The following is a 21740-nucleotide window of genomic DNA, read 5'->3' as shown; positions in this document are numbered from 1 at the left end:
TAGGAACCTCGTTTAGCTTCCCCACACTTGTGGGGCAAAGCTCAGGCTCCCCAGCACTGCATACAAAGTCCTTCACAATCGCTTCTCTGCTCATTTCTCCCTCAGAGCCACGTGAACTTCTCAACATCCCTGTCCATGCTGTGCCATTTCGGCCTTCCCAGCCTTCATCTGTGGCCATATGCTATCGCTCTGGCTAGAATGTCATTCCTTAGCTTACTTTTGATACTATCTTGTAATTACTGATCTATACTTCTGCCTTCTCTATAAAACCGTGAGCAACTCAGAGGTAAGAACTAGTAATGTCTTCCACATCCTCAGAACCTGGCACAGAATCAGACTCCGTAAAAAATAAATCAGGAAATATTTTCTGAATGACTTTATCAATATTATGAACTACTAACATGCCAAGCATTTTACATGAATTCACTTTCAATTCTCATAAGAAACAAATGAATATGTGGAATTATCCTCACTTTTTACTTGAGAAAACCAAGGACCAGAGAGAATAAATAACTTGTCCGAAGTCACAAAGTTGGTAGGACACCCTGAATAACTTCCAGGTGTTCTTCTCTTAATAGGATTTTCTTTTTTAAGTTTATTTATTTATTTTGAGAGAAAGACAGAGAAAGAGAGCAAGTGGGGAAGGGGCAGAAAAAAGGAGAGACACCATCCTGAGCAGGCTCTGTGCAGACAAGCGATGTGGGGCTTGAACTCAGGAACCCGTGAGATCATGACCTGAGCTGAGATCAAGAGTCGGAGCTTGTGGGTGAGCTACCCAGACAGCCCACCTAATATGACTTTCAAAGCTCTGCAAGAGCTGGTCCCACTCACCTCCAGGCCTAATCTCATACCACACACGAAGTGCTCTTTGTACAGCCAGCTCTCTTTTGGTCCCTCTACTGCCCATGCTTCTGCCTACCACAGTTTCTAGACTTGCTGCTCCTCTTCCTGGAATAGCCTTATACCCCACACTCCCAACTCTTCCTGCCATGTGAGAGCCTAATTCCTTCTTCAGAGATCAGCTTCAGAAGCCTTCCCTGCTTGCTGCACCTCCTTAGCCCCTACAGACCAAGTGCTTCTATGACATACTCCCATGGGACCTCACTCCTTTCTGTCATGAGCTCCTCACTCAGCTTATTACTATACCTTCATTATGTTGTATCTGTCTACCTCCCTCATACCTAAATTATAAGGTCCACGAGAGCAGCACCATAGTTCCTGCTCACTACTGTATCCTCCTTAACACAGTGCCTACCACATAATAGGTGGTTAATAAACACACAACAACAACAAAAACAAAAACAAAAAAACCCAGGTGAAAAGTAAAGACCAAAGACAAGGACTGACAGGTTGATTCCAATCTGTCTGGTTCTACATGCCGTGAACTTAACCATTAGACACAATGCTTCCCATATGAACAAATCACCACCACTGATAGGAGGCAGCTATATTGATAAATTGGAAAAACTATATTCAAAGTAATAAGAAAATAATTTTGACTGTGTTTCTTAAGAAATTCCTAGTTATACAGCTGAGCTGTGCAGATCTGTTCTACGACATGTTTACTAAGCATCCACTAAGTGTATGTTACTACACTGAACCCTGAAAGGAATACGATGAAGGGTACAACATGGTCACTCTCTTTAAGTAGCTCATAATCTCACAGAACGCCTGGATGGCTCAGTCAGCTGAGCACCGGACTTTGGCTCGGGTCATGATCTCACGGTTTGTTGAGTTCGGCCCCGCACCAGGTTCGCTGCTGTTATCGCAGAGGCAGCTTTTGATCCTCCCTCTCCCTCTCTCTCTGCCTCTCCCCAGCTTGTGCATGGGCATGTGCTCACTATCTCTCTCTCTCTCAAAAATAAAAATAAACATGAAAAAAAAAGTAGCTCGTGATGTCATCAGGGAGGTGAGATAACACCTGCCATTAATGATAAAATGTGAAAATGTGAAAACTGTAATAAGAGATACATAAGCATGCTTGGCCCTGTGAACAATTCTGTACACCAAAACATTGCTTGGAACATAGCTCAGATATTTAGCAAACATGTCCTGAGCATCTACTTGTGTCAGACACTGCACCGCACTAGAAATAAAAAAATGAAAGAAGCCAGGATCCTGCCCCCTTAAGAAGTTCTCAGTCTTGTGAAATAAAGAATTAAATAATCAAAAAACATCCTGATCTATGCTAAACACAGGGTGACACAGGAGTACAAAGGAGTGCTACTTAACCCACTTGCTGTGGGTTGGTTAGGGAATATGCTGCCTGATGCAGATCCTGAGAATACGCATGAGTCTACTAGGTGAGAAGTGGCTAAAAAAGGAAAAGAAAAGTGGCAGAGGGGGAAAACTTACAGTGAAAGAAAAATGGTGAGGAAAAGCATGCTGATTAGGAGAGTGACTCCAGTATAAAGTTCAAGACGAGGAATGGTGGAAAAGAATGCAAAAAAGGAAAGGCGGGGCTAGGTTGCAGGGCCCACCCACGGAGAACAATGCACAGAATGCTAGCTAGTCTTCTGAGGAAAAAAGCACATGAAAAACTATAGATACAGACTTAAAATTCAGGAAAGAGCTTACCAGAAGTGCTGAGCAACTGAGAAAATTGATAGGAAACTTCAAAATCAAAGCACCCAATCCATTTTCTGAAGTAGATAGCAGAAATCTGTAACAAGTGCTAATGACTACATCCAATAGCTACCCCTTTCACAGTATCTGAAAAACCAAAACCAAACCGAACGAAACCAGAAAAGAAACCAGAGACCAAATCTCATTTATTAGTATTTTGAAAAGCTTCGGTAGTCACAAATAAAATCCCAATACTTGAGAAAAATAATTCAAGAACCACAGAGAGTTGTACAGCCTGGGAGGCTAACCTGTGTTCTTATCCTGGCACAGCCACTTATTAGCTCTGTGACCTCACACAAATTACTTTCTTTTCTGTAAAACTCCAAGGTTGAATGAGTCTATTCCCTAAGATCCGTTTCTGCTTTAACATCGTATGATTCACTAGAAGAACTAAATCAAATCAAAGGCTGAAAAGAATTCTTCATTATTTAGCCCCTGCCCTAATTATCTGTAACCACTTCTCTCCCTGCTTCTATTACTTCAGCTCTATGCTACTTCACAATGAATGCCTTTTAATTACTCACATGCATCATACTCACTCTTACCTCTGGATCCGTAGACACTGCTCCCCTGGTGCCCTTCCACCCCCACCACTGGTGTCATCCCTTCCTAAGAAAGGGTCTCACCAAGTCCTACTCCTCCTTCAAGTGTCCACTACAGCAATCCTTCCTCCTTCCCCACCTCCCAAGCTTACCTCAGACAATTCAGGTCACAACCTGTCAGTATCCTCGGGGAACCCTGTGTTTTCCCCATCACAGCCATTCTAAGCTTTTAGTTTCCTGTTTAACAGCGAGTCTTCTGCACTTAGCAGAGTTGGGTACTAAAAAGACAGAATGGCGCTGCCCACACACTACTGCATCCCCAGTACCTAGCACAATGCCTGGTTTAAAAAAAAAAGTGGCACTCAGTAGTTACTGGTGAAGAAACGAGTAACAAACTGAAGACTCACCTCTAACACAGCCAGGACGGTGTCAAGCTGATCCTCTCGGAGGGTGATATTGTTAGAAATTTTTCTCATGGTGTGTATGGACTGCAGACGTACTTCCTCAATTTCATCATTAAACATGTCGACCAGGAAATCAAGGCACTTCTCAGCAAAAGAGGGTGAAGATTGGGCCAGCATGCAGAGAGCCTCCACAGCAGCAATGCGGACCTCTACAGAAAAGGAGACCAATAAAACCGCACATCAGGTTAAGAGCCATGGGACGAGTCCAAGGATTCTTTCTCATTCAGGTTCGTCTTCCGCTTTCTACTCCTCTCACTTGACAAGCTCTCTCTGGAAGATCTCCTCCATGCCCACAGATTTGGCTACCACCTTCACGGTGACCTAAGAACAAGGACTTTGGTGTCAGAGAGACTAAGGTTTAGATCCTGACTCTGGAGACATGTGATCAAGTCACACTTCTGTCTCCATTAAGTGAATTTCTTGAAAACTAAAGTTCTTATTTAACTCAGTACTCCAACCAAAGTACTCCACTCAGTACTTTTTTAAAAAAAACAGATTTTATATTACATTAGGATTAAAACAGACTAGGTATCATTTTCGCATTTTAGAAATAAGATTCACCAAAGTGAATAAACTTGCCTTAAAGTGAGTAAGAACACAGATAAGACTAGTACCCAGGTCTGCTGATTCTAGACTAGCATCACACAGTGGCTAAGGATACATGCTTTAGAATGAGAAAGATCTCACAGTGAATTGTGAAGAGCAATCCCTCCATTAACTTGGAGAGAGATCTTGAATAAGTAACTTCCAAATGCCTCATTTTTTCCCCCTTAACCGGACATAATACTCGTTTCCTTACAAAGTAGTTAGGAGAACTAAATGACATAATACAGGTAAAGCATATAGCACACTGCCTGGCATATATGTTGAAAGCTTAGTAGGTATCAGCTACAGCATAGGCATGGGTCTTACAAGCACTCTGAAAACAGAGGCATGTCTTCTCTTTGTATGCCCCAAACAGGTAACCGTGAAGCCACTAAATTCAGGAAGCCCCTCATTCATTCACTAGTAACGTTTCCTGAATGTGTACTACATGCCAGGCCCTGTGCTGGGACACAAAGATGAGAGATGAATAAGCTATAGACAATGCTCTCGAGATTTCCATACATGCTTCTTTTGTTCCTGGTCCCCACATGGTTCTGCCACGAAATGTACAGTTCCAAAAAAGGAAGAAAAATAAACCACTCAAATTGTGGTTAAAACTCACAAATATAATTTGTTTTTGTATAAGAAAGATTTTATAGACACTTTAAAAGCAGAGTTACTACATTAAAGGGAGATGACTCATATTGTTCTTGGTAGTTATGAATTCTTCCTTTCATCAGAAGGGAAGGATTTACTACACTTCATAATAATGTAATTTAAACATGAAATTGCTAATAATTACAAAGAAAGCCAGAGATGGACCCAAATCTATTAACTGTGGGCTCTTCTGCCCAGGGCTTTACCCATTATGTCACACTAAATCACATGTAACTCTTACAAATCCACAAAGAGAATCACAGAGACTTCTGATCAGAGGGAGATAATTAGTAGAGACCTGAGCTGATGCCAATTCCAAGCAAAAGCAAAGAAACTTGGTGTTTCACTTTGTATGCGTAATCTGGTAAGTTAACTATTTCTACTAGACTTTTTGGAATGCTGAAATGTATTACAGTCTTGGGACACCTGGGTGGCTAAGTCAGTTGAGCAACTGACACTTGATTTCGGCTCAGGTCATGATCCCAGAGCCATGGATCAAGCCCTGCACTGGGCTCCATGTCGAGTGTGGAGACTGCTTAAGACTGACTCTCTCTGACACACACACACACACACACACACTCACACACTCTCTATCTCTCTCTCTCTCTCTCTCTCTCTCTCTCTCTCTCTCTCTCTCTCTCTCTCTCTCTCCCCCCCCCCCCCCCCTCTCCAGCAGAAGGAAGGAAGGAAGGAAGGAAATGTATGTATTACAGTCTATTTAAGGGTTCAGAGCAAAGGAATCAGCTATGCCAGAGGGGAGGAAAAAAAAAAAGACTGATACTTGGGTGCCTTAACATGTGTAATAAGATCCTGGCTTTGCTACTTATTAGCTTTGTGCTTAGTACTGAAGACACAAAGATGAACAAGAAAGAGAAGGTCTCCCAGGGCATACAGACAAGAATAGTTAATTGTATTACAAAGTGTTGTGTACAAAGTGATGAGTGGTACAATGAAAAGTAGAGGGAGTGTAAGAAAATACAGCAGAGGTATGTAGCCCACTCAATAGGACCAGAGGCAACTTTTTGAAACAAGTGACCTCTAAAACAATACCTAAGGGAGTTGCTAAGTCTAAAGAAAGGGAAAAAGCCTAAGTAGAGGAACCAGATTAACAAAGGCCCAAATGAGAGGCAGAACATAGAACTAGAGGAATCAAAATGTGTGTGATGTGGTGCCTGGGTGGCTCAGTCAATTAAGCGTCCGACTCTTGATCTTGGCTCAGGTCCTGATCTCATGGTTTTAAGTTCAAGCCCCACATCAGACTGTATTGATAGTGCAAAGACTGCTTAGGATTCTCTCTCTTCCTCTCTCTCTCTCTGCCCCTCCCCCATGTGAACATGCGTGTTCAATCTCTCTCTCTCTCTCTCAAAATTAACTTAAATTTTCCTGTTTGAAAAAAATTAAAAAAAATAAAAATATGTGTGATACTAGAGTCCACAGCCAATGAAATAAGGCTTCATTTCATTCTCAGAAACATGTCCCTAATTTGCCCAATTTTATAAGTATGACAAAATTAGAAAACTGTGGGTCGCCTGGGTGGCTGAGTTGGTTAAGGGTCTAACTTCTGCTCAGGTCATAATCTCACAGTTCAGATGGCCAACAGGCACATGAAAAGATGCTCAGTGTCACTCCTCATCAAGGAAATACAAATCAAAACCACACTGAGATATCACCTCAGGCCAGTCAGAGTGGCTAAAATGAACAAATCAGGAGACTATAGATGCTGGAGAGGATGTGGAAAAACGTGAACCCTCTTGCACTGTTGGTGGGAATGCAAACTGGTGCAGCCACTCTGGAAAACAGTGTGGAGGTTCCTCAAAAAATTAAAAATAGATCTACCCTATGACCCAGCAATAGCACCACTAGGAATTTACCCAAGGGATACAAGAGTGCTGATGCATAGGGGCACTTGTACCCCAATGTTTATAGCAGTACTTTCAACAATAGCCAAATTATGGAAAGAGCCTAAATGTCCATCAACTGATGAATGGATAAAGAAATTGTGGTTTATATACACGATGGAATACTACGTGGCAATGAGAAAGAATGAAATCTGGCCTTTTGTAGCAACGTGGTTGGAACTGGAGAGCGTTATGCTAAGTGAAATAAGTCACACAGAGAAAGACAGATACCATATGTTTTCACTCTTATGTGGATCCTGAGAAACTTAACAGTAGACCACGGGGGAGGGGAAGGGGGAAAAAAAAGAAAGAGAGGGAGGGAGCCAAACCATAAGAGACTCTTAAAAACTGAGACTAAACTGAGGGTTGATGGGGGGTGGGAGGGAGGGGAAAGTGAGTGATGGGCACTAAGGAGGGCACCTGCTGGAATGAGCACTGGGTGTTGTATGGAAACCAATTTGACAATAAACTTCATATTAAAAAATAATAATAATAATAATAATCTCACAGTTTAAGCCCTGCATCGCACTCCACTCTGGCAGTGTGAGTATGCTTGGGATCCTCTCTCTCTGCCTCTCTCCCACTCATGCTATCTCAAAATAAATAAAACTTTAAAAATAAACAAACAAACAGAAAGCTGCCATACCTGATACTCACTTTCCAAAGTTCCTTTAGTTAAACCTTACTGACAAACTTATGTAGAACTAAGTCACATAAACATTAATAGTGACGAAATTCAATTGTAAAACTAAACAAAGCAAAAACACGAGTAAAAACTAATAAATAAAATAGGCTCCAGTTACTTGTCTGAAGATAAAATGTGTATTAATAACTGGACTTCTCTAGAGGGAGAGAGGGAGAGGGAGAGGGAGAGGGAGAAGGAGAGGGAGAGGGAGAGGGAGAGGGAGAGGGAGAGGGAGAGGGAGGGAGGGAGAGGGAGAGGGAGAGGGAGAGGGAGAGGGAGAGGGAGAGGGAGGGAGAGGGAGAGGGAGAGGGAGAGGGAGAGGGAGAGGGAGAGGGAGAGGGAGGGAGGGAGGGAGGGAGGGAGAGGGAGAGGGAGAGGGAGAGGGAGAGGGAGGGAGGGAGGGAGAGGGAGAGGGAGAGGGAGAGGGAGAGGGAGAGGGAGAGGGAGAGGGAGAGGGAGAGGGAGGGAGAGGGAGAGGGAGAGGGAGGGAGAGGGAGAGGAAGAGGGAGAGGGAGAGAGAGACCTACTATGTAAGTGTAATTCAAGTATGAAGTTCACAGAGAACAAAAAAGCAGAGTTGCTTTTACCTAATTTCTACATACAGGCTTCCCATTATCCAAAAGTAGAAGGTTACCACAAAACCTTTCACAAGCTGAAATAACATAAAGCACATATCCCTCACTTTCCAAAAGTTAACTTTATGCCACCTCACTTTTACAAAAGACTTACATGAGTATGGTAAGGACTTGTTTCATGAAAACGAACTCCTCTTTGGATTTCTTTTGGTTAACGAAAACAGGTACTGATGTAGGTCTTTCATAAAAGCAAAGCAGTGTAATGCAAACTGTAGGAAAGTGGGGAAGGTACTAATACACCGAAACTTAATAGCAAACTAGATAAGGTAATCCAATTGGGGGGGGGGGTGGTGGTATTTATTTTGAGAAAGAGAAAGAGTGTGGGGCGGAAGGAGGGACAGAGAGAAAGGGAAAGAGAGAGAATCCCAAGTAGGCTCTGCACTGTCATGCATGGAGCCCCATGTGGGGCTCAAACTCATGAACCATGAGATCGTGACCTGAGCTGAAATCAAGAGTAAGAGGTTTAACCCATTGGGGCACCCAGGCGCCCCAAGATAATCCAATTCTTACATCTTCTAACAGAAAATTGTCTTTAAAAAGTAATTTTCTTGCCCTTCTAAGAAGTTCTATTCTGAGGTAATTTTTATAGGCATTTTCAAGACCTGAGTTCTAAGCCTGATACAAACTTACTATAAAATTTGGACAATCAGTATTATCTCCCCTGGTCTGTTACCCTTACTAAAAATGAGAAGGTTGTAGTCAATCATCTCAAAGCAATGACATTTTTTTATGTGACAGAGATAGCATCATATTATGGAAATTCTAAGAGCTTTGCAGAATTTCTATTAATGGCTAAGATGGCCAGATTTATCTTTCTGTCTGAAACAACTAAAAAACAGAGATAAGAAAAAGAAACAACAGTATTCAATACACTGGAACATAAGATAAATAAAGGGTAGTGATCCCTAAGAGAAAGGAAATAAATGAGGTGAGCTCTAGAATTATATCCCTTTAGTATCTGGGAAATTTCCAGATTCCAGGTCCCCCTGAGTTGAGAAGACAGAGCTGGGAGTCTGAAAAAGCCATTGTGGATAGAGTTCATAACGCATGGAGCCTGGAGCCTGCTTCAGCTTCTGTGTGTGTGTGTGCCTGTCTCTCTCTGCCTCTGCCTCTCTCTCTCTCTCTCTCTCAAAAATGAATAAACGTTAAAAAAATTTTTTTTTAAAAGATATCACCCGAGTTCTGATCTGCAAAGAAACTATCTGAGGTCTGAGAAAGAACCAATAAATGGGACTAGAGGGAAAAATCTCCAAAACTCATAAATGGTCTACCACTATTTCAGAAGAGTCTGTTTGAGTTGGGAGAAAAATAAGCCCTAGACTAAATTCTGCCTCAGTCCCACTTAACAAAGCTTAAAAATAAGACACGAAATAACTGTATCCCAGAACAAAGCTCAAGAATATTTATAAGTAGGGACGTCTGGTGGCTCAGTAGATTAAGCGTCCAACTTCAGCTCAGGTCATGAATCTTGCAGTCCATGGGTTCGAGCCCCATGTCAGGCTCTGTGCTAATAGCTCAGAGCCTGGAGCCTGCTTTGGATTCTGTGTCTCCCTCTCTCTCTGCCCCTCCCCTGCTCACACTCCATCTCTCCCTATCTCTCAAAAATAAACATTAAAATTAAAAAAAAAGTATTTAAGAATATAACAATGTTCATTACCCAATAAAGTAAAATTCACAATGGCTGGCATCCAATTGAAAATTACTATGCATGCATAGAAGTAGGAAAATATAATTAATAATGAGAAGAAAAATCAATCAACCAAACGAACACAGAAATCACACAAATTGTAGAATTAGCAGACAAAAACATTAAGATAGTTATTGTAAATGTATTCTCTGTTGACAAAGTTAAAGAAAAGACCAAGCAGATTAAGAAGATGTGTATGAGATACTTAACAAACTCAAATTCTTATTCTTATTATTTTTTTTTTTTTTCTGAGAAAGAGTATGCACAAGTTGGGGAGAGGGTCAGAGAAAGAATCTTAAACAGGCTCCACACTGAGCATGGAACCCGATGCGGGGCTCAATCCCACAACCCTGGGATCATGACCTGAGCCAAAATCAAGAGTCAGACACTCAACTGACTGAGCCACCCAGACGCCCCTAAACAAAACGAAATTCTAATTGAACTTGTACAAATGAAAACTACAATGTCTGAGATGAAAAATTCACTAGGTGGGATTAAAATCAGATTACACATTGCATAAGAAAAGATGAGTTAACTCCAAAACAAAGCAATAAATACCAAAATGAAATGAGAAAAAGACTAAAAGAAAACAGGAATGAATGGGGCACCTGAGTGGCTCAGTCGACTGAGTGTCTGATTCTTGATTTCAGCTCAGGTCATGACCCCAGGGTCATGGGATGGAGCTCTAAGGTAGGCTCCATGCTAAGCATATATCCTGGCTAAGATATTCTCTCTCTCTCTCTCTCCCTCCTCTCTCTCTCTCTCCCCCTTTGCCCATCTCCCCTCCTCTCTCTCTAAAATAAAGAAAAAAAAAATTTAAATAAAAAAAATAGGAATGAAGCACCCGTGAGCTACAGGACAACCTCAGTAGTCTAATGTATGTGTAATTGGAGTCTCCAAAGGAACATGGGCCCAGAAAAGTATATGAAGAAACAATGGGCCGAAGATTTTCCAAATTCGATGAAAACTATAAATCCACAGATCTAAGAAGCTCAACAAACTTCAAGCATAAGAAACATGAAAACTATACCAAGGCACAGTGTAATTAAATTGCTTAAAGCTAGTGATAAAGAAAAAATCCTAAAAGCAGCTAGAAAAAGACACATCATATACAGAACAAATATTTAAAAAATGGTAGCAGAATGCAAACCAGAAAATGTGGAACATCTTTACAAGACTGATAAAAAAAAACAAAACAAAAACCATTAATCTAGAATTCAATTTCCAGTGAAATATCTTTCAAAAAGAAGGTGAAAGAAAGTTTTCATTAGTCATAATAATAAAAGCTTTGAGGTCAGACATACCTGGGTTTAAATATTGCCTCTGGGTGATCAAAAACAAGTTACCGTTATCAATATCAATGATATCAATTTTTACTACCAATTATTAAGTGCTTACTATAAACGGGTCATGTTCTGTGCCAAGTATTTTGTATATATATAACCTCATTGGATTTTCATAATTCAGAAACACTTATAATCAACCATGTCATATAGAAATACTGGAATTTGAATCCAGATTGACTGAACCCAAAGTCTGTGCTCTTTACCACTGTATTACACCACCTGGGCCTCAATCTTCTGTTTTTAAAATTAAATAATAGTAGGTACTTCATAGAGTGACTATAAAGGCTAAATGAGACAATACATGTATATTAACCAGTACGATGCCCAATATATAGCCGTCACTCAGTAAATGGGTACCGTTATTATTACGCACTCATACTTACCATACATCTCATCTTCCAATCCATGAACAAAGGCTCCACAAGCTCCTGACTCAATCAAGTTCACAGCTCCCGTATCTATTTCCTCCTTGGGAGCATCATCTCCCCACTTTCTGCCGCTGGAAAACTCCCCTGAACTGTAAAGTTCCTTGGCACGTTCGTGTGCAGTGCGTTTTCTCTGTATAGGACAATGACAATTACCACTTGCAGGAGGTTCATGAGGGAACAGTAAGATGTACCTTGGGAACATGGGAAGGTAGGAAATAAGATTGCTCTCTGAGACTTAACATTTTCAAAAGAAAATGATAAATCAGAGCAAAGAACTGTAAATTCAACTTAAAGTAAGACTAAAAGTCACAGGTCTGTCACGGCTGATAGTATTCTTATTGAAGATAGCAAAAGAATATGCTGATCAGACAGGTGGTTGTTCACCATGGCAACACAGGAAAAGGAAAACCAGAGAGGAAAATAATAGCAGTGTCCCTCCACACCGTCCTGAGTAGATAATAACACTGACCCTAGAAAAGAATTTTTGTTTAGTCCCAATAGACCTAAGTCTGAATTTGGTAACACTGTGCTTTATTTGAGCAACACTGCACTTACCATGCAACCTTCTAGTAAATTCCCTTTCTATATAGACTGCCTAAACAGGAATATACTGGCCAACTAAAGTAAATATCCAATTAAATTATGTTTCTCAGCATGAATGAACTGTCATTCTGCTTTATATATCAGCCTCTTATGAATCTTCTTGGTGTGAGTCCACATCCTTGTGGCTGATCATCTCAAAGGCACTGATGAAATATAGCACCTAAGCCTACAAGGATGTGGGTCAGATGAAGTTTACACTCTGTGATGTATCTCAGAAACCCTTGCATTACTCATCCTTCACCATTCACCATAAGCATGCTGTTTTTCATATTTCTACTCTAGTATACACAAAGAACACTTAATCAATCACCAACCTCAAATTAAGGCAATGACCTTCAGGAATCCACATGGCAATGTTTCATTAAGCATAGACAGAAACTCTCTAACCATTCCTAAGAATTTATCTTATGGAATGACTCAAAACAAAACAAGATCTAATATGCATGAAGATGATAATCTTTATGTAATTTTAAATGGTAGAAAAATTGGGAGAATCTATATAACACAGGGTTAAAAAATTATGTCACATCAACTGAAGATATTATACAATCAGTAAAAATAAGTATAAAGCTGACTCTATGAAAAAAAAGCATATGATGTAGTGGTAAATGCAAAAAGTAGACTACAAAATTATCTGAATACAATGATTCAATGTTTACAACATGCATAAGAGCTGGAGAGAAAAGTACCAAAATGACAGAAGTCACTGTGTTAGAGTAGTGGGAATATGGGTAAGTTGCTTCCCTTTTCCTTCCATTTATCAAAGATTCTGTAATTCTTTATTATCACTTTTATAATTTACAAATTATAACTTGTACACAGTCCTGACAATTATGTCGGAGAACTAACACGGTCAAGGCATTCCATAAGAGGCACTGTTACTGTTTAGAGAAAGAATTTACTCACTTTTCCATGGAAACTCTGGAAAAGGAATCCTAACATATCCTACAGTCTCATAAAATAAGACCAGACCTTTGTAGTTTCTATATATAAGACACAACCTGTGTAAAGTATTTCATTAAAATAATTTAAAATTTAATGAAGTAACTTGTAATTTGGTTCAAGTTATTAAGATTTTTAAACTAAAATGTAATCTAGTCACCCAACATTTACTTAACAAATATATGGGCTGCAAAACTAAACCAACATCACTCGGCATATAGCTACACTGATAATGGTTACAGAAACCCAATTTAAACAACAAAGATTTCAAGTTACCCTAAGATCTGACATAAGCTTCTTGTCAAGTGTCTGCTCCAAGAAATGAGAACTGACTTGTTCCATAGAGCCCTGTAAAAACAAAGAATCCAGAGCAAATTAAACAACTTTTAAGACCTGAACATCATCTTAAAATTCAAAGTTTGCAGCCAACTTAAACGCATAAAGATAACATTATTCTCGATAGCAAAGATGCTTATGAGTTCTGAATCATCAGCAAAATAAAAAAAAAAACATTAGCAATAGCAGCTAGCAGCTAAACAGAGCTTACTATGTGTCACACGCCATTTATAAATATATTAACTAATTTAGTCCCCCTATGAAGTAAATACTATTATTTGTCCCATTTTATATATGGAGGAAAAAAGAAAAGTTAAAAAGAAAAAAGAAAAGAAGGCACAAAAAGGTTAGGTGACTCATTCAAAGTCACAGGTAATTTACAGAACTGGGCTGTAAACCAAGGTTCCAGAATCCTTTGCCTTAACCACTACTCTCCACTATTTCTCCATTCCTTTTTATCCTGTTCTTTCCATCATTTGTTCATTCACTCACTCATTCAATAAAGATATATTTACTGAGCAACCATTTAACTATATGCCTCCAGTAACCAGGAAGAGCATACAAAAATAAGACATCAATTCTACACTCAATGATCTCACAGACTAGTGAGGGAAAATGGTAAGGAAAGAGATAACTGTATTATGTATAAAATGTTATAATACATATATAAAGGGTACTATGGGAAACTCAGAGAATAAGAAATACAGGGTGGAGGCAGGGAGAGATATATTTGGGGAACCAGTAATCACAAGTGCAAATGCATAAAGAGAGAATGCCATGAGGGAACCATCAAGTGAATGAAACACAGGATAGTGGTGCCAAAAATGAGACAGGACAGCAAGGGAACAGATCATAAAAGGCCTCTCTCATATCCTTCTTTGTGTTTGTTATGGTAAGGGCTTTGCCATAATTATGAATAATAACTAGACAATCTTTTTTAAACAGTGAGCTCAAAATTATACAAAATATTTTACTTGTATTTAAAATTTTTATTTCTAATAATCCCAAAAAGAATGTAAATTATCTTTTTTTTTTTTTTTTTAAGTAATCACTCCGCCCAATGTAGGACTCAAACTCATGACCCCAAGACCAAAAGAGCTGCATGCTCTACTGACTGAGCCAGCCAGGCACCTTGAAATATCCTCATTTTTTAGATGAGAAATTGAGGCTGAGAAATTTGGTAACTTGCTCATTTCAAATAAGGGTGAAACACAGATTTACACCTCATAAACATCCTCTTAGCAACAATGTGGCTAATGAACCAGAAAGAATCAAAATGAAGCAGAGGGATGGGTTAGCAGGCTATTAGAGCAGGTCCTAGACATTCTTAAGGAATATATTGGCAATCTTCTCTAATTCCTGAGTCAGTAAATATGTAAATGCTTATACAGGCTCGGACTTTTTTTTCCTCCAATCACATTTTCCATAGATGGTTACATGTTCTTTGGGAATATCCTCACTCAAGTTAACACCTTTCCTACAACACCAGGAGAGCAACTGTTGAACTATTTTCACATAAGTAGTTTCAAATTTTTTTCTTATTTCTACATGGTACAGTTGATGGCCTTTGTTACACAGATCTGAGCCAATATCAAATCCAACAGTCACATTTTTAATCCAAACATCAATTTTATGAATAAGAACTATAAATTTTTAAGATCTCCTTTAATTTTCTGTTTAGTTTTACCACCAGCATTAACAGTTGGATTTTTAGGGGGCACTTTTTTTCCTATAAAAATCAAATTTTTGTTTTGTTTTGTCTTTTAAGAAGATCTACATGCAACACGGGGCTTGAACTCACAACCCTGAGATCAGGAGTCGCATACTCTATCAACTGAGCCAGCCAGGTGCCCCAAGAATGAAGTTTTAATAACTTCACAGTGAACTACTCAAATCCCTAGTCTCAATGCTCTCCTCCAATTCCTTTAGCCGAGCTCTCTCCTGACACAGTAGCAGAGAGGGAGTAGTATTCAAATTCCAGCCTCAAAAATTTACATATCATTATTTGCAACAAATTTCCCATGCTATCTTGAGACTATGTGAAGCTTTCCATTTTGGTCCACAAATACCAAGAGCTCTATGACATAGTAACCCACTCAAAAAATGTTGGGATCTAAACTAGTACAAACAGTGGAAATAGAAAAGGGAGAGATTCAAAAGAGGTCAAGAAGACAGTCCTGGTAAGAGCTGGTAACTCCATGGATACTGGACACAGAAAGAATTCCCAAATGCCTCCGGGTTTACAACTGGGTAACTGATGGCATCATTCATGAAAGTGCTAGAGGAGTAGATGTGACCAGAAAGAGGAATTCATCATCACGTATATCTCACCAAGCAGAAAAACATCTACATTCTTGTCTACTTTAACCAAGACAAATACATTCAGGTAAGGTCTCTCCAACTGTGCTAGTACTATTTAACAATTTATATTTACAACACTAAGGAAACCATGATATTTAACAAACAAGTATGCCAAACCTGCTTTCGGAACAAAAACTGCTCAATTATAACTGTTCAATAATAATGTAAATCTGCACTAGCCTCCAGCTTCTACCCAATTAAGTGATAAAGAAAAGTAACCCACCCCCCTCCCCACCGCCAAAAAACAAAACAAAACAAAAAAACCCAAAAAACAAGAAAACAAAAAACTATCATGTGAAACATAAAACTGCCACTGACAAAGACATGTGCATTTGCCCTGGGAGAGACTAGTCCTTATGGCTATGGACTTAACCTACAATCTATCTGAAAATATTATCATCTTTAAGGTCAAACACTTCTGGAGTCTTATAAAGAAGGTTGAACCATTACTGAGTAAGAAAGATCAAACATCTTAAGCAGAAGTCACTGAACTAAAAACAATATTCTTTTTTTTTTTTTTTTTTTTTTTTTTTTTTTTTATACATTTTTTTTCAACGTTTATTTATTTTTGGGACAGAGAGAGACAGAGCATGAACGGGCGAGGGGCAGAGAGAGAGGGAGACACAGCATCGGAAACAGGCTCCAGGCTCCGAGCCATCAGCCCAGAGCCCGACGCGGGGCTCGAACTCACGGACCGCGAGATCGTGACCTGGCTGAAGTCGGACGCTTAACCGACTGCGCCACCCAGGTGCCCCTAAAAACAATATTCTAAATAAAACACCAATTACCATGATTAATTTCACAGTAATGACTGTATTCTAAATCGTCCCATGGAGCTGCATACTTGCAATCAACTTTCTTTGCCTCGGTGGGAAAGTTATGGATAACTACAAACTGACTTTCCACATGGTTTGGAATTTTCTGAAACAGCCTACTTCTTAAATTTTTCGTACTGCTAGAAGCCAAGGAGAATGGAGACTTGATTTTTTGTGCAAGATGGACTTAAATCTAAAGCCTTATCATTTAAGTTCTTGAAGAACCTGGCTTCTGCTTTCCTCTTGAGCTTTATCTTGCTGAACATCCCACACGTTTAACATTATCCCCCCACAACCAAGATATATTAAACTGCTTATACTTTAGTATCATATTGTAGTTTAGTATACTAGTATGCATGACAATTGTACTCCTTCTGTATCTGCTTATATTTTCTCCTTCCTTACTTATTTACTTAGCCAACTCATATTTATCCTGCAAAACTCAGTTCAGAAATTACCTCCCCCAAGAAGCTTTCTGTCAATGTGTTAGGTGCTCTCTTTCCTAGGAGTACCAGGTATTATAACTGACTGATTGCTTATGTCAACCTATCAGACTGCCAACTCTTTGAAGACAGCAACTATGCTCAGGTGATGAACACAGTCTGAAAACTATATGCAGTTTAGATGACAATTTTGTCTATTCAAGAGCTGGAGTGGGGGAGTACACCTCTTTGACACAGAGGAACTGGTAAATCAGCAGGGCATTAACTGTACAACCGCAGCTCTCGATGTGTAACTGGACTATCACTAGGAAGAGATTCCACATGAGTTTTAGATCATGAAGTGTCATTTACTATCTATGTGGCCTTTGATATGTTACATCACTTTTCCAAACCTTATTTTATTATTTACATAATGATTAACAGACTATCTACCTCCAAGAGTTTAAAAACATTGTTTTTAATGTTTATTTTAGAGAAAGAGAGAGAGACAGAGACAGAGCGCAAGCAGACGAAGGTGCAGAGAGAGAGAGGGAAGCACAGAATCCCAAGCAGACTCCAAGGTCTGAGCTGTCAGCACAGAACCCACGTGGGACTCATGATCTGAGTCGAGGTCAGACATTTAATTGACTGAGCCACCCAGGTACCCCTCAAAGAGTTTAAAAGAATTAAAAATTATCTGCAATAACTATGTTTATTAGGATATGTATGTATATATATGTGCATATGTACTTGTTCATATAAAAAAGTGGGTATATGTGCATGTGTATGTGTACAGGACTAGAAGTGCCTAGCTTAGTAGGCTAAGAACTCTATAAATAGTAACAATGATTATTATCAGTAAAATTAGATTGTTAATTGCTTTTGAAGTACAAACATAATTACTTATATAATTTGGAGCTGTTTGGATCTGAAATCACTGAAATTAAAACATAAAGCATTTGACTCAAGTTAGAATCATCTAAGTGGAAACTCTTTCAATTCACCATGGTAATTCATTATTCATATAGTTTTACGTAATAAAATTCATATCTTACAGGGTACAAAACTGAAAAATCTGAATTACCCTGCTTTAAGGATTACTCTTCTAACTGCCTACTCAAATCAAGATGTATTATTGAATCATTTCCCTGCAACATCTCCCTCACACATACACACACTGCACACTGTAGATGCTCAGGAAATGTTGAATGACAGAATCTGGTGAATGATTGGACTGTTCCAAATTTTAAAATATTTAAAAACCAAAACACAGCTTTAAAATGTGAATTCAAAAATAAAATCAAGGGAGCCTGGGTGGCTCACTCGGTTGAATGTCCAATTCTGGATTTTGGCTCAGGTCACGATCTCATGGTGGTAGGATCAAGCTCCACATTGGGATCCGTGCTCAGCATGGAATCTGCTTAAGATTCTCTCTCTCTTCCCCTACCCCTCTCTCCCGCTTGTGCTCTCTCTAAAATAAAATAAATCAAATCAATAAAAATACATAAAAATCAATAACTGGCTTAACTCTGTACTTTATCATGGACAAGCAATATGATCTAGTACTGAAACCATCCAAATTCCTTATTATTCCATGAAAATGCTTCACACAAGTTTCAGCAGTTACCCCATAAATACTGGTCTTAGGAGTAGGGCTATCATTGAATCTGTGTCCAAAGTATTCAGCCAACAATCTTACCAAGACTGGCAGAGATGGGGGCCCCAAAAGGCAAGTGTCCAAAAAGAATCCCAGATTTTCTTGCTGTGACATTTATATAAATTTTTACAAATACTTATATATGTATTTACATATTACAACCACCCCCAATACCCCATGTTTAGCATAGTACTTTACAATTTGTATTTTCATATATAGTATCACATTTGAGCATCATGACAACCATGTGAGGTAAACATGAGAGAATATTATGACCCACTTAACAGATGAGGAAACTGAGACTAAGATCAAGTGGCATGTCCTAGATAACATAGTTATAAAACAGGGCTGAGTAATAATACATCAACATTCTTTCTTCTGTAAGACAGTTCTATCTCTGAAAAGTTAATTTGTCTTTTTTTTTGTTTTTAACAAATGTACCATGAATTACCGAAGGCAAAACAGTAGGAAAGTACCAGCCTAAAAGTCAGATTAGTATTTGAATCCCACTCTACAACTTTGTATCTGAAAATTGGATAATTAACTTCTCAGAGCTTCTGTTTTCTCACCTGAAAATGGGAATAATAGTAATTACCTTTCTAGGTTACTGTGAAGAGTGAATGAGATAATGTAAGTGGTGTCAGAGCAAACTCTCTGGGTCATAACAGGTGCTTAGTAAAGCAACTATTTATTATTATTTTCCTTTTTCTCTAGGCCTTGGCTGTCTCATACGGTAACAATGTTAAATAAGATTATCTTTAAAATTCTTTCTAGTTCTAAAAGACTACTTCTCCACTGGAAAGTAAGCCATTTATTTTTATTTTTAGAAATACTAGGGTTTCTATAAGTGGGTTATATCTATCCCTATCTGTAGTTTCTCAAAATCTTTATACAAGTGTAACAATAAACATGTTCATTAAAGAAAGTGTAACTTACCAATAGCTTTGCAGCTTGAACTCGAACCACCCAAGAGCCGTCACTGACCATGTGACAAATTTTTCCAAATGCATCATCAACTAAGCGAATCTCTTCATTAGAAGAAGGGATTGGGACAATGCTAAATTAAAAGAAAAAAACACACACACAAATAACAAAACAGGAACCTAAAGCTGCAAGTTCAATAAACTGAGAATAACCATTGAAAACCGGCGCGCGCGCGCGCGCACACACACACACACACACACACACACACACACACACACACACAAGATGACAACTGAGTAATTCAAATCCTAGAGTGATAGAATACATTTCAGAGTAAAGAAATCACTCTGAGAGTATGAAACAACACTTTTAGTTACAGTGCAAATTTTCCGTGTCTGGAATAAAAGTGTTTAACCCACCAAAGGTTCAAAGATTTACAAAGATACCAAAAACTAGCTAACACAAAGTATTTTATATCTTTAAGTTTATTCTGTCCTATAATTGCATTGCTGTCAATATAGCAAATCATAGAATCAATATAAAATATTCTGGTTTTCCAATTTTACAGGCAGTTTAATGAAGAGGAAAAAAACACTTCTTTTTCCTACAGAAGCAGCTCTTTTACAAAACAGAATAATATTTATCTCTCTACCTCAAAGAATCACTGTGTAAATAAATGATTTAATTACTAAGAAAACATTTTTAACGAGGAAAACACCTCATAAGGGATCATTATTCTCAAACTCACCTAGTGTCTTTACCTGGCATTTGTATTTACTAAAAAGGGCCCTAAACAATTTAAAGATTAAAAAAAGAGTGGGGTGGGGTGCTTAGACAGCACTTGAGAAAGACAGCCAATCTCTCCATTTATAGATGAGCAGGCTGGGACCCAGAGAGGAAGTCTCTTTCCCAGGGTACATGGAAAATTCACAGAAGAGCTGACAAATAAGGACCAAGCATCCTGATTATCAGGATCTGCACTTTCCCCCTATTCCACACTGCTTTCTAAAAATCTAACCAACATTCCTTATCTGGAGGAGGGCTTTTTGCATGATGGGAGAAGAGAAAAATGGCTTAGCAATGAACAAAAGCTGGCTTACACCCACACTGACCTTTCAGGATAGAGCTGACTGACAACCCAGATAAGTTGGACTGCAGCACTGCGCACTTGTTCATAGTCATCAGACAGCAATTTACAGGCCTGCAAACAAGAATTCCAAAAGTCTATTAGTTCTGTGTCCTCACAGGTGATGTTCAAACTACCTTCAAAATGAAGACAGGGTAGCTGGATAAGGATGCCAATCAAAATACTTGTGGGTAGTTTTAACTTCTTGTACTTTTGCCCAACAAAGAATTCTTGGCCTCTGTCAGCTGTGTTCTGTGTTCTGACTCCCACCACACGTCTGAAAGCAGAACCACAGATTGAAAGACAGCACAAAAGCCACCTAGAATAGTATCGATCTTAGCAAAGCCTGCTGGGAGCCCACAGCGCTGTTCACATGGGCACAAACCCCAAATCTGGGCTGTTGGGTTTTTTTTTTTTCCCCCTTTCTGTAAAATCAAAGCACAAATTTCTGGCAATCTGAAATCTCAAGCACTCTAAGTAAACGTATAATTTTAATGCTAAACTGCCAAAAGAAGCCAGATTTTTGTTTTACTTTGGTCTGAAATGGAATATCCCTGCCCCACCTACATAGCAACACCCTAGACTTCAACAACACCCAGAACTACTCCATTTCTAGAATTTAAAAATCCTATGGGGCGCCTGGGTGGCGCAGTCGGTTAAGTGTCCGACTTCAGCCAGGTCACGATCTCACGGTCCGTGAGTTCGAGCCCCTCGTCAGGCTCTGGGCTGATGGCTCAGAGCCTGGAGCCTGTTTCCGATTCTGTGTCTCCCTCTCTCTCTGCCCCTCCCCCGTTCATGCTCTGTCTCTCTCTGTCCCAAAAATAAATAAACGTTGAAAAAAAAAATTTTTAATAAAAAATTAAAAAAAATAAAAATCCTATATTCCAGGGGCACCTGGGTGGCTCAGTCGGTTAAGCATCCGACTTTGGCTCAAGCCATGATCTCACAGTTCGTGAATTCAAGCCCTGCATTGGGCTCTCTGCTGTCAGCATGAAGCCAGCT

At 39.2% G+C, this 21740-nt stretch overlaps 1 protein-coding gene across 2 annotated transcripts in view; it reads right to left on the bottom strand.

Annotated features, from left to right (window-relative positions):
- INTS4 (integrator complex subunit 4) overlaps positions 1-21740 on the bottom strand; it is a 116087-nt gene that overhangs the window by 41191 nt on the left and 53156 nt on the right. For both annotated transcript variants that reach the window (XM_047879205.1, XM_047879206.1), the window contains 5 exons: positions 20725-20813; positions 19625-19745; positions 13374-13445; positions 11508-11682; positions 3575-3780 (listed from right to left, as the gene is read on the bottom strand). In XM_047879205.1, the coding sequence (XP_047735161.1) occupies positions 3575-3780; positions 11508-11682; positions 13374-13445; positions 19625-19745; positions 20725-20813 (663 nt within the window). The remainder of the gene's footprint in view (positions 1-3574; positions 3781-11507; positions 11683-13373; positions 13446-19624; positions 19746-20724; positions 20814-21740) is intronic.

This window comes from Prionailurus viverrinus, chromosome D1 (assembly GCF_022837055.1).
Source record: "Prionailurus viverrinus isolate Anna chromosome D1, UM_Priviv_1.0, whole genome shotgun sequence".
Classification (NCBI taxonomy): Eukaryota; Metazoa; Chordata; class Mammalia; order Carnivora; family Felidae; genus Prionailurus; species Prionailurus viverrinus.
Note: the sequence above shows the minus strand (reverse complement) of the source record. Positions and strands in the feature narration are given on the sequence as shown.